Raw genomic sequence first — 12,786 nt, forward strand, 5'->3', positions numbered from 1 at the left:
GAATTAACGAAGAAAATCGTGAATAGATGTAAGTTTATTGAAGAAATGTACAGAAAATATATTAAATAAGCAATGGCGATTGTTTTTCTGAGCCACATAATTGTTTATAGTTTGATATCAAAAGATGAAAGTGAAAGTAGAACTGTCAAAAATGACAACCTATCAACGCGTTGTTATTACTGGCACGCGAGGGCGATTACACTCAATGTGTTCACAGTTTTACCATAGGCTTTGTCAATGACCTTTATAGTAGGGTGGCTTTGTTATTATTTATTGCTATCATGTTTTATATATGTTTATTAAACAATCCATCCAGAAGGCCAAAAGCCCAAGTGGACAAAGCAAGCATACATGATACAGTGTTTACACAATACACAGTTTATGATTATACAAAATAAAGTTATGCAAAGAAATAAAATCGTTTGGTTACAACGGTGCATACATGAATTATTATACATTATGAATTATTATACATTACACTAGAACATAAGTAATTATCGAAAGTATACATGTAATTAAATATATCCTAAGTGCGTCAAAGTGTATGAGGCTAATAAACTCAATTTAATGCAATATACCAAAAATACTGTAATTTACATTTATAAGGTCTTCATAAGCAAGATTTTCTAATAAAAATACTTTGTACTAATCCGGATTAACATAGTCGGTTTAATTATGAATATTCGTATGTTACTAGTACATTTATATATTATTATTATTATTAAACAACACATCCAGAAGGCCAAAAGCTCAAGTGGACAAAGTAAGCATACAGTGTTTACAACATAAATAATTCATGAATTTACAAAAAGAAATAAAAAAATCATACGTTTCATTGCAACAAATCATACATGTATAATAAAATATAGGTATAATTATATTAATAACTATTGATAGTATATATGTAATTGAATAGGTCGTATTACATCATTTGTAATGGAGCTTAATTATGACAACAAAATATCAAATAAGCTTATTGTACATATATTGGGTCTTCACATGACAATTGTCATAATAATAACACGTTTTAATAACCCGGCGTAAAAAATTTCGTTTCACGTGATAGCACACAGTATTTAACTAAATAACAATTATGCTTTCTTCATGCTTGTATCAATTTCATAAGAATTAGCCCCTGCTTGCTACCTATGCGAAACGAAAATATAGGCAGCTCAAAGGCTCTGCTCATAGTACAACATATTACTTAATTAGACTGATATTATGATATTATGACAAGGTGTATGTAGTTAAACAAACACGAGAAACAAAATGTTTTAACTGGTTGCGTTTGATATTAAAAACAAGCATTTCATAAACCTTAAACAGACCACCTACGCAATCAAAAATGTAGATGGTCAAAAGGTCCTGTAATATGCTCTATGAAAATATAGATGTTACAAGTATAGTATTTAATGTGACATAATAGTTGTAAATCAGTGCATAACAGTTCTAAAAATGCAGCCATATTGTCGTAGAATACATCTAGGAACGGACACGATACTATAATATAACCTTCATTAAAAAGATAATAATGGCAATTGATTAAATACATTCAAATACAGTTTTGACAGTCGTTTAAAGGCGACCGTTTAAACACAAAGACAGAAAAAAACACGGCACATACGCGGTACTATCCCAACAATTAATATGCAGTACATAATAAATGCAATTAAAGTTACAACAAGATATATACCGCACAAAACATTTCAGAATACATCAAATTGATGACACATATGTATTATGCGTTCGAACCTTAAAAGAGTGATAAATATAACAGCTTAATTTTTTTATTAAAAGTTCATTATTTGATGTTATTAGCTCGATAAATTTGTACATGTTTGGTCGTTTTCTGTAATACAATGGAATATATTTTGATCTCAGTTCAGTATATATTGTAGATTCAAGAATAAAATGAAACTCATCTTCGAGTTTATTACAAACAGTACACTTTTTTGGTCTAATGGAATTGGTGTAGGTCTAGCCCATCTGCCTGACTCGATATTTATCATGTAACTGCATGTTACGATACACAAAGCATAAATACTTATATAAATATTCTGATTGAGCTTATAATCATGTGATAACTATATAGCCAGGGGTGGTATTCCAGTAGCTTCTTATCTTGTGGAAGTTTCCTTAAATATTAAGTTTTCACTTAAAATAGCAGTTTTTTCCTTAATATTTAAGAAATTTCTTAAGTGGTATTCCATAAATTTCTTATATTAAGAAATTCCTTAAAACTGTTCGTTTTTTCCTTAAAATTTAAGAGACAAAATTATTCCCTTAAACTCGTCCTTAAAGTTAAAAACACAAACGCGTCCGTTGTTTATTTACGGTACCCGTTTATTTACACGTATTTTAATATTGACGTGCAATTTTGGATAACATTTTATAAAGAGCGATGTTCTATTGGTAAGTAGCCTCAACAACTCGAGTTTATTTATAGATATTCGGTTGTATCCGCTTGTTAAATCAATACTGTGTTGTGATAAATGCACTTTGTAAAGCTGTGAAAGTTATAAATGCGTTATGTTTTATTGCGAAAATAACGTTTCCCATCGTTCATTATTCAGGAAAATATGAAAAACATCTCAACATAATGGTTAGATATTGTTGTAATGATGGTGTTTGTAAGTTGAAAAGTCATTGGAATTGTATATTTAATTTCTCTTCAATAAAATTACCCCACCCATTTTGAAATGGTGGTTGATAATAATACACGTTTATATTGGGACACGCGTTACGTTTTTGTACAAAGATCGGAAAGATTTAACTTCCGTGTATTGAAATTGTGTGATGTGTGATATTACTGAAGGATAATGGATATTAATGAATGAATGCATTCTCAGAAAGTGACGTGCTTTACATACAAGTAAGCACTGGCACTTCAGAGAATTGTTCAAAAACTCCATTGGATTTTAAATGAAATGCAGGTATGTGATTTAGACTATATATTTTATCGTTATTTAATAATAAAGTTTAATTGTCTTTTTTTGTAGACAATCATGCAAGTTAGAGAAAATATAGTTGATCTTCTTACAAATGGTCAACTATTAGAACGGTACAGATTTGATAGAAATGGGTTGATGTTTCTGCAACAATTACTTGGCCCAAGAATACAGCCAGCAACTCACCGACATAATAGTCTCTCTGCTATGGAAAAAATCCTTTTGACCTTAAGATTCTTGGCCACTGGTGGCATACAATTGAATGATGCCGACATACACAATGTTTCACAGTCCACCGTTTCTAAAGTAATTAACGAGGTTACACAACAACTTTCATCTCAACGGTTTGTAAACAGATTTATTAAATTTCCAACCACCATTCAAGAGCTAGATGTTCAGGTAGAACATTTTCATGGAATTGCCCGATTTCCAAGAGTGGTAGGATTAATTGATGGAACTCATGTTCGAATAAAGGCGCCATCAGAAGATGAAGCAGTGTATGTGAATCGAAAAGGTTTTCACAGTATAAATGTTCAAATTGTCATTGATGCTTTTGACAAAATAACAAATATTGTTGCACGTTGGCCTGGAAGTGTGCATGACAGTAGAATTCTTAATAACAGTGGTCTACGCCAGATGTTTGCGGACGGGCATATTCCCTTTAGAGGCAGATATCACATTCTGGGCGACAGTGGATATGCATGTTCAGAATGGCTGCTTACACCATATCTGAATCCACAGCCAGGTAGTCAGAGTGCCTACAACAGGTATCCATTTATAAAAAAATAATTATAAAAAAAATGTTTGTCTAAAAATTTAACTTATATAAACAGTTTATAGCATGAATGACGAACACATTATAACAATATAATTTATTTAAGTGTGCATACAATTTATTGACAAAACAGTTAGTTCTAACACATCTGCATGAATAATTTTATATAGCGCAATAAAAAGCAGATGAATTTTCTTAGCAATGTGAAGATTGAAAGTTTAAATTAATTAGTGCTTCAATTTGTAAATATTAAATCAAATCAATAGGTTGTAATGGTAAAGTATCTTGATGAAGTAAAAAACAGTACCTACCAATAAAGGAGTTTAATTAGTTTTTTTACATATGTATTTTGCTCTGTTTACAAAAACATAAGTTTTATAACCATGTAAAACAGATTTATAGTACATTTGTAACTTGTTTCTTTACATGTGTACATACAGATAAATTTATATTACTTTCTAGACATACATAAGTTAAGTAATTAAAACCCTTTTATTTTCAATATTATGTTGAAACAGATCATTGAAGATTACACGGGCAAAAGTAGAAAGAGGAATCGGACAACTGAAAAGAAGGTGGGGTGTGTTACATGGTGAAGTTAGAATGAAACCAGAAAGAGTCTGCAGGTAAGAAGCTGTGAAATGAACTAAAATAAATATTGTATAGCCAAAAGCTAGAAGAAAACATTTAAAATAAGTTTTGTAACTTAAGTAAATACTGCTAATACATAATATACTTAGTGCTGGATATGTGACAACAACACTGTTCTCATGTGAAAAATGCAAGGAAAAAATAAATACATCAGTTAAATATCTTTTTGTATACACAGCCAACAAGTTTGTAATGCACACACTGTGCTTACTGTAAACTATTGCAACATGGCAAATAATCAGTTGTTTTTTTAATTAATTTAAGGATTATCATCTCCTGTGCAGTGTTGCATAACATCTGCAAAGACCTGAACATTCCGATACCTGATGATTATCCAGTAATACAGGAAGATGATCAGAACGATGATAACAACAATATGGATGCAGGAGTTGCACAAAATGGACTGCGTTACCGGGATCAAATTGCTAATACATACTTTTAGATATTATTTGAAGTTTCATGTGAGGCTTAGAAAACTAGACACACAAGCCTTGGCCACTATTAAATAAAAATATTACAGGTTCTTGGTAACAAATATACAGCAGCAAATAATAACATAATGGTAACATCTTAAACAGTTTATTTTTTGATGCTGTATTAAAGGGGCATATCTTCAGTATTTTTCTTTATAGTTAAATTTTTAAGTTCCTTTTTTAATGATTATAAATCGTGAGGAACAATACTTGCTAGTTGAAATTGTTAAGAAAAAATATAGCTACAGAAACTTATAACTCACAAGCTTGGATGAGTTTTTTCTACTCTGACGTACTGTGAAATGTCTATTATTGTAATTGAGCATGCACATTTCATAATACTTATGTACATGATTTTATCATAAATAGTAAACTACTACAATTTTCCAGCAATTTTGAAAAGTGTCCTGGGGAAAACTGGTTACAATTATTAAAATACATAGAGAATATGTGTTACTGCAGGCTCAATGTTGTAAGAAATAAGTTTTTGTTATGTATCAATTTATTTCCGAATATGAAATACTGTTCTGGCCATTGATATGCCCCTTTAAATATCAAATTGTTCAAAACACAGTTAAAGGGGCCGTCCAACAGATTTTGACATGTATTGAAGCATGTAATTAAATGCTTTATATTGATAAATTTAAACAGTTGACCTGGAGTAAAAAGTCTCCCACCCATACCACTCCACCATCCATGCTCATGCTTAGAGCGCATGTAGTTTTTACCTATATTATAAGCAATCCTCGTAATTACCCAAAATATAACTACAACAACAGAACTTTCCAAATTATTCAATTGTTTCGCGTCGCACAACACTTTATAATTTTCAGTTTTTCAAATAGTCAAAAGATGCATATAATGGATATTTAAGAGCATGGTAAATGGTTAGTATTACTATTTCCTCCAAAAATATTACAACAAAAACGAAAATTTGCGAATCTGAAACAACTTTTTAAATTTTGTCAAATTACCAATCTGTTGGACGGCCCCTTTAATAAATTCAACTTCATTCCTCATAATTTAACTGCCTCTTTAGAAGTTTTATTTGGAGTGTTAGCTTTTCTTCTTTGAGTTTTTGAACTCTAGTATGGCAACCGCAACTGCAGCAGACAGTTTCTATTGTTGCATTACTGTAATGAAAATCAGAACAAGTTCCTGAGGGATTTCATTAAATTTTAACGAGGAGAACAATTTCACAATGTTTTGTTGTTTTCAAATATAGGGGACAAAATTAAAATATCTATGGAAAAGTTATTGTGTCTTAGAGCTTGATTAATGTTTTGGAATAGTTTGTTAAGCATAATAATTGTTAAAACTAGTTTTAAAAAGTATTATTACTAGCAATTAATAGGTGTGACAGACTTATAGAACTTGTCATTCCAAACACATCTTTGTCAGACTGGCTAAGCAAAAAGAAAGAATTGCCAAACACTATAATATTGAGAAGCTATAAAGATGTATTGTATTGTTCATTTAGTGAATTATGTTTTGTTTATGCACATTTACATTAATACAACAACTGATATAATGGCATCATATCAGCTTTCAGTCAATCAAAGGATCTTGAGGATTGGAAGCTTTCATTCAGTTTATTTAAATTCATTATTAATACAAGTGCAAACCTATTTTGTTTTGCGCAAATAGGTGGTCCTGATATTTTGACCTGTGGGTTTGGATCAGGTTGTCCCACTTTTTCTGTAGGACCACAACATCTCTAGGGTACTCTGCCCTCATGTTGAAAAGTGTACCTACTTTTTCCCACATCAACTTTTTTGAAGTTGAAGTAATTGCTGAAAATATGATATTTGCATATCAAACTGTAATAGAGTTTTATTTCAAAAATATGTATGTATTTAAACAAAATCAAACATGACAGTTGTACCGATACATAATTTCCTTAGTGACATAATTTCAGGTAAATGCCACTTTCGACTTTGTGTGCTACAATATAGTCCAACTGACTTAAGCTGTACAAATATTAAACTACTTTTTATATTGGTAGTATTAAGAGCCAAAGAATTAAGCCCTATATAAAAAGTAAATCCAAATTCTTTGCTGGTCTTATGAATAAGACTATCGTCAAGTGCCCTAAAGTGACGCTGTCCTATTTTGACGCCTTGTATCTTGTATCTTCTTTTCACTCCTTCGTAGGAGAACCATGCAGGTGCACGTAGAGTTGTGATATCGTTAACACCGTCCACCAATACTTTGTACACAATGAATGAGTAAGCACAATATTCGCACTAAATTAACACTTATGTTGTTTTTGCAGACATCTATTTACACTTTTTCTGTTCAGCTTATTTTCTGAGTAATTTTCTGCATAGAGGAAGATCTACTGGTATGGTACTTGTTAGTTATTCATTTTTTTCAGATACAGAGCATGAACATAGATATCATTCTTATATCTATTACATCAAACACACAACCGCTTTTAAGCAAACAGCTTTCAAGCGCCCGCAGGCTGATCTGGATCCAAACTGGCCACAATCGCCTAAATGTCTTTTTAACGGTGACACAGTTCAATTAACTTAAAAATGATATCAAGTACTAAAATAGAAAGAAGAAAAAGAAGAAATAATACAAACCAGTAAAGAGTTTGCAATCAATGTTGAATTTCAGGACAGCTTGGTGATCTGCAAATCCCATATGATATGTTGATATCGGGTATCATAGTCATTCAATAAGTCGCAAAATGCTCGAATAAAAGTCATAAAGCAAAAAGTGACTTAAATTGATAACTAAAAATACAAGTATGCAAGTTTTGCCGTGTCAAGCTGTCAAGATCCAGAAAGTCCTTCATTCACATCGAATATATCCTTCGAATTCCATCCGTTGATGTCATTAGCGGAGATTTAGTGAATAAATAATTCGTATATCCTAAATGACAGCTTCTAAATAGCCGAACAAGCCGATTTATTCTGTAAGAAAGTTTTGACACGAGTGTTAACATTCTCTCATGGGAGCGGCCATTGTTGTATGTTGAGACACGAACGACAACTCTGCTAGGGGAATGTTATCAATGATAATCAGCGAGGTATGCCGACTGAGAAAATAACACTAACTCAATCGGACTGGCTCGGTCTTTTGCATAGGTCGCCATTGTGAAGAATATTTTCATGGTATGATAACTTAGACGAATTGCTTCGCTGAAGCAGCATCGTCAAAAACGAACATTTGCGAATCTGAAGCATTTTTTTTTTATTTTGTAAATTAACCAAAACGTGAAAAGGCCCCTACGGACGTCATCCTTTGCATGCAACCTTAAAAACACGACGATGTTTCGAAACACTATTATTGCTGACATTTTCATTTTGAAATTAGGAACAGTGTAAATATGCGACATCTTTTCGACGTCGTTATCAACTAAGGCTACATCAAATGTCACGATGTGCAAAATATTGGTGTATTGCGACCTAATCGATAGCGACACTTTTAGTCGGCAACATTACAATATGGAGCGTTCGAAATTTTTCTTGCTTCAATGATACCATTTGCATGAGTTTTTGCTTTAGACAGGTAAACGTTGATAAGTTTTTTTCAGTGTCAGTGTTCCTTAGCCTTTGCAGTTGTGATAAAAGTGTGCTCCTTTGGACAATAGACGGCGCATTGCAACTCTCAGCAACCCTTTGCGCTATAAAACTGAGAGTTGAATCATTGCAACTAGGGTAATACATTATATTATGTTCTCATCAAGGGGGATTTATTATATACAGATATAATACAATCATATCTGTATTTATTGTGTTTGCCTTTTGGATATTGTTAATGTATTATTAAACTTCAAAAATGCAGTGTTATATAAAACGTAACGCATATAACTGCGGTTTATCGCGCATTACAATTGGTATATATATATATTAACGCCAATTTGATCATCTACAGTAATGAAGTACAACGCCTAATTGGATTAATACAATTTCCCAGTGTTAACAAACCTATTATTTAAATCAAGATTAAATTTCAAGATTAAGATTGTGAAAGAATTGACGCGTATTCTATAAGTTCTTTGTGTGTGTGTGTGTGTGTGTGTGTGTGTGTATTATGCATTCGGTCGATATGGCGATAAGGGGTTTGTTAACGGTAGCTATTCAAGGGTTATTTGAACTACCAACAGCTGCCGCTTTTATCCTGTGCGCGTCTTTTTTCGCTTTGCAAAGGCTCAACTTTCAAACTAGTTAACAATTCAACGGCTAATGGTGTTTCGTTAAGGAGTGTTGCGACGGATTTATATACCTAGGATAGTTCACCGGTAATTTGCTATCAAGCGAATATTTGTGATTATATACTTATTGTTTTCAGGTACATTGTGGATTTTTTTAAAGTGTTCAATGTTTACTTTTGTGAAAATTCAATATAATCACTGAACAAAAAATTGGCTAGCGTATATTTGGTATTTTGTAGGATTTATTACACTAGTTTTTATGGAATGAAAGCAAATATAACAAGTAAACTGCATTACATTACATACATGTTCAGATATCGTGCCTTCATTAATACTATACAACCGATACAAAATTGATGAAAATCTTCGTATTAAGTCACTTGTTGGAGTTTAACAATTTTATAAATAATACAATTTTGCAAGGCTTATTAAATGTACGTCTTAACTGCTCTTATTATAATACAATTTTAAACCATATAGGTCGTTATGGGGATAAAAATTTAAAACGTGTCATGTCTCTTCCTACAAGTAAAACAAAATACCAAAGCGTTGCAAACTTAAGTCAAATCCTGACCAAAAGAGTTGTCCCCTATGTCAATGTTAGAGACTTTTGAACCGTCTATTACTGTCGATAACAAGTTTTTATCACGTTGTTTAAATAATGATTTCTAATGTGTTAACCTACCGATTTCTGACAAATAAGAATTTCCCCCTATTTCGACCGATATTTCTTTAGGGACTATAGTAGTGTCTGTCACCCTGATGTTAGATACAATTTGTTTTAAAAACCAAGTGTTTTTTCCGTGTACGGACTTATGTAATGTTTGAGGCCTAGTGCTGTCTATAACAATTACTAGGTGATATGACGTTTACATGAATATTCGTGCGCGTCAGGTGTCTTTGTTGTAAACATTTATGTACAACTATGTTTGAACTCTTATGTCTGATGGTTTGTACGTATTCATTTTCGAAACAAGATTTTTACCCAAGTGATGACCTATACTACTGACCAGGTGATGTGTCGTCGTTTTTATAAACGAACACATATCAAAGAGGCAAGTATCATCCGTTTTATAATGCATGTTTCTGTCGTAACTTTATTTAGGTACCTTTATCGAAAAACAAACCGTGTAAGTGCCTGATAACCTGGCTTGATGACATGCCGTCTAGTCAATATCCGTTCACTTAAGTTACAAAACGCTATGATTATCGTTATATCTGGCTGTTTTCATGTATTGAATTCTTTTTCTCGTAAACCGTTTCGTTGGAGAGTGTAAATAGCGTTTAACATACTGAATAGGTGGCATGTCGTCTTGTTAATTCACGCGGAATGCACAGATGATACGATTGAATAAGTCGTATTTAAGTGATATTTTTTACTTAAAATATGTTCGAACGTTACACGTTGTCCACACCAAAATGTGTTGTCATATTTTTGCCAGCAGATTTAAAAGTTCTGCTACGTCTGTTCAATCTTCTATCAGATTTGGAGAACTGTTAAGCTTGCTAACTTCACAGACTTTGATGAACGAAGTACGATTGCTAAACACATGTGTTTAATATCATTTGACTAATTGGTGTGTGTTTAATGTTCCTATCAAATAGCAGATGGCATAAAATTGAGTAGAATGCACCATGATATCACATATGCTGAGGATATTTAAATAGTTCATTGAAGATTTTTAAAACGAATACTTGGTGTCAAAATGAGTACTGCTTTTTCAGCAGTATACGACAACTAGGGCAATGGCCGTTATATACAAATCGCTATGTACGAATTATAAAATATTTTATATATTGATTATTGTTAAGACGTGTATTGTATACTATATAGTTCACTATGTTATATGAGAAACGGTGCTGAAAATATAATACGATGTAACAATTGGATAACCTAAGTACAGGACTTGCTTCAATATCATAGTTTTGTAGACATTTGGATGTATCCACAGTCAGTGAAATCAAATGTATTTATTCGTAAATTTAAATCTTGACTTATCTATATTTATATAGGTTTTAGGCGAAATGATTTATATGTAAAAAGTAATTGTATATCATCTTTATACCGATTTAAGAAAAAGGTATATCGGCAAATTTAATAGACCAGTTTCACAATGCTACCACTGTTGCTTTTTAGATATCACGTGACGCGTAGGAATATCACAACAGGCTGAACGTGTACCTTTCTTTGGCGGACAATACAGATGATTTTATATCATTGATGTTATTGTTTACATTCGAAATTTTCATTAGCACTGACTCTGGTTACAATAACGTCAAACATATGCATACAGGCTTGCGTAAAGTAAATAAATTAATAAGAAATTAGCATATAACAATAAACACAATAATACCTAAATACTTATTCAACGACAAATAGTTTAGTTCCTTTAGTTAATTATACATTTTATTTCATCTTTATAGAAATAAGAGCTACTCGTGATTATCAGAGTAAAGGTGGTGTTAAGACTAAGCATCGATAATTAGACAAAACAAAGATAGACATTAAGTGTATCGTACAATCCATCGCAGTATATTACTATAATTCTCAAAGGTAAGGGTATGTTGGTGTGTGATATTTTCATGAACGATCGTACGTGTAAGAAGTTTGTTGAATAACTATTAGAAAAAGCACTATAAAAGGCGAAGCACGGGACACTATATAAATTGTATGTTAATTTTGTTTTTATTTGAATACATTATCTTTCAAAGTGAATGGCAACATTGAAGAATTCTAAGGACAAGTGATGAAAACACAGACGTGCTGCAAACTGAACTGTCTATAATGATAACATGGACTTTTATTTTGTATGGAGTTCGAATATATTGATAAATAAGGTTTTATCGCATATTTCTTTATTTATCCAGACTAACCAAATCCGTATGTAGACAGAATATTTTGTATTTTAGTGGCCCAACAGTCCCTTCCGATATCATCTAATGATACAAGCATTAAAGGTCAAATGCCGCTTTTATTGCGAAGAAAGCTATTTTATACAAATGTATATACTAAAACGATTGGACTCATCAAGAGCAATGGCAAAAAATATTCTGATACTAAAAAACGATGATCTTGTTTTCCGTAAACCGCTCGTGTATTTCCGCCACCTATTTTGGTGGTGACGTTATTTTTATATAACGCGAATGACACGGGAATTCGTCCATTGCTAATACGGATTGGAGCTTGCACGCTTCGCGCTTAACGTCAATTTGACATTCAATATCGTGTTTTTTTGTTAATTTTTCGTGATATTTTATTTTAAGCGTTTGATGAAATTTGTTTTTTGCTTGCATGACAAACGTTATTCGACATGTTTCAGTGTGTTGCTTTCGGGTGCACGGAGCGTCCGGACAAAACTTCGAACAACACGCACCTGATTTCATAACTTTAAATTTCTTTTTATATTTTCCGAAATTTCAAGACAATATTCTAAATGTATTACTATTACTGGACACACGAAAACGCATTATTGCGTTGCCTTTTTGTAGATCACATAAACGGATTATTTAAAATGCCACTTGTTTCATTAATATGTACGAATCAATGGTTTGGTAACAAAAACACGTTATTTGAACCTTTCGCTATTCATTAAGAAATAATAGGTGATTCAGCAAACCAGCTATAAAAAGGACAAATACCTTATAATAATCAACTTATAAATCACTCAAATTATGGTCTGTTTCACCATAACAATTTAAGGCGTTAAACGTATTATGTGTGTTTATCAATTATATTTCATCAACTTATAAGAAATTATGAGATAATAAAAC

General features: G+C 32.0%; 2 protein-coding genes and 1 long non-coding RNA gene across 4 annotated transcripts in view; 2 read left to right on the forward strand and 1 right to left on the reverse strand.

Moving 5' to 3' along the window:
• The window catches only part of LOC127867317 (transient receptor potential cation channel subfamily M member-like 2), a 418,942-nt gene that overhangs the window by 83,893 nt on the left and 322,263 nt on the right, over window positions 1–12,786 (reverse strand). The gene's annotated exons all lie outside the window — the stretch shown is intronic.
• Window positions 2,277–5,995, forward strand: LOC127867319 (putative nuclease HARBI1). Of its 2 annotated transcripts, XM_052408405.1 has the most exons (4): window positions 2,277–2,933; window positions 3,572–3,715; window positions 4,242–4,349; window positions 4,639–5,995. In XM_052408405.1, the coding sequence occupies exons 1-4, from the start codon at window positions 2,923–2,925 to the stop codon at window positions 4,814–4,816; spliced, it is 441 nt and encodes a 146-aa protein (XP_052264365.1). In that variant the 5' UTR covers window positions 2,277–2,922; the 3' UTR covers window positions 4,817–5,995. The 2 variants fall into 2 exon arrangements, with proteins under 2 accessions (XP_052264365.1, XP_052264364.1); XM_052408404.1 differs by lacking the exon at window positions 2,277–2,933 and having other exon boundaries at window positions 2,947–3,715.
• The window catches only part of LOC127867329 (uncharacterized), a 58,006-nt gene continuing 54,104 nt past the window's right edge, over window positions 8,885–12,786 (forward strand). The window contains exon 1 of the long non-coding RNA XR_008043441.1: window positions 8,885–9,102. This is a non-coding gene — a long non-coding RNA (uncharacterized LOC127867329). The remainder of the gene's footprint in view (window positions 9,103–12,786) is intronic.

The sequence above is a fragment of the Dreissena polymorpha genome, chromosome 2 (assembly GCF_020536995.1).
Source record: "Dreissena polymorpha isolate Duluth1 chromosome 2, UMN_Dpol_1.0, whole genome shotgun sequence".
NCBI classification, from domain to species: Eukaryota; Metazoa; Mollusca; class Bivalvia; order Myida; family Dreissenidae; genus Dreissena; species Dreissena polymorpha.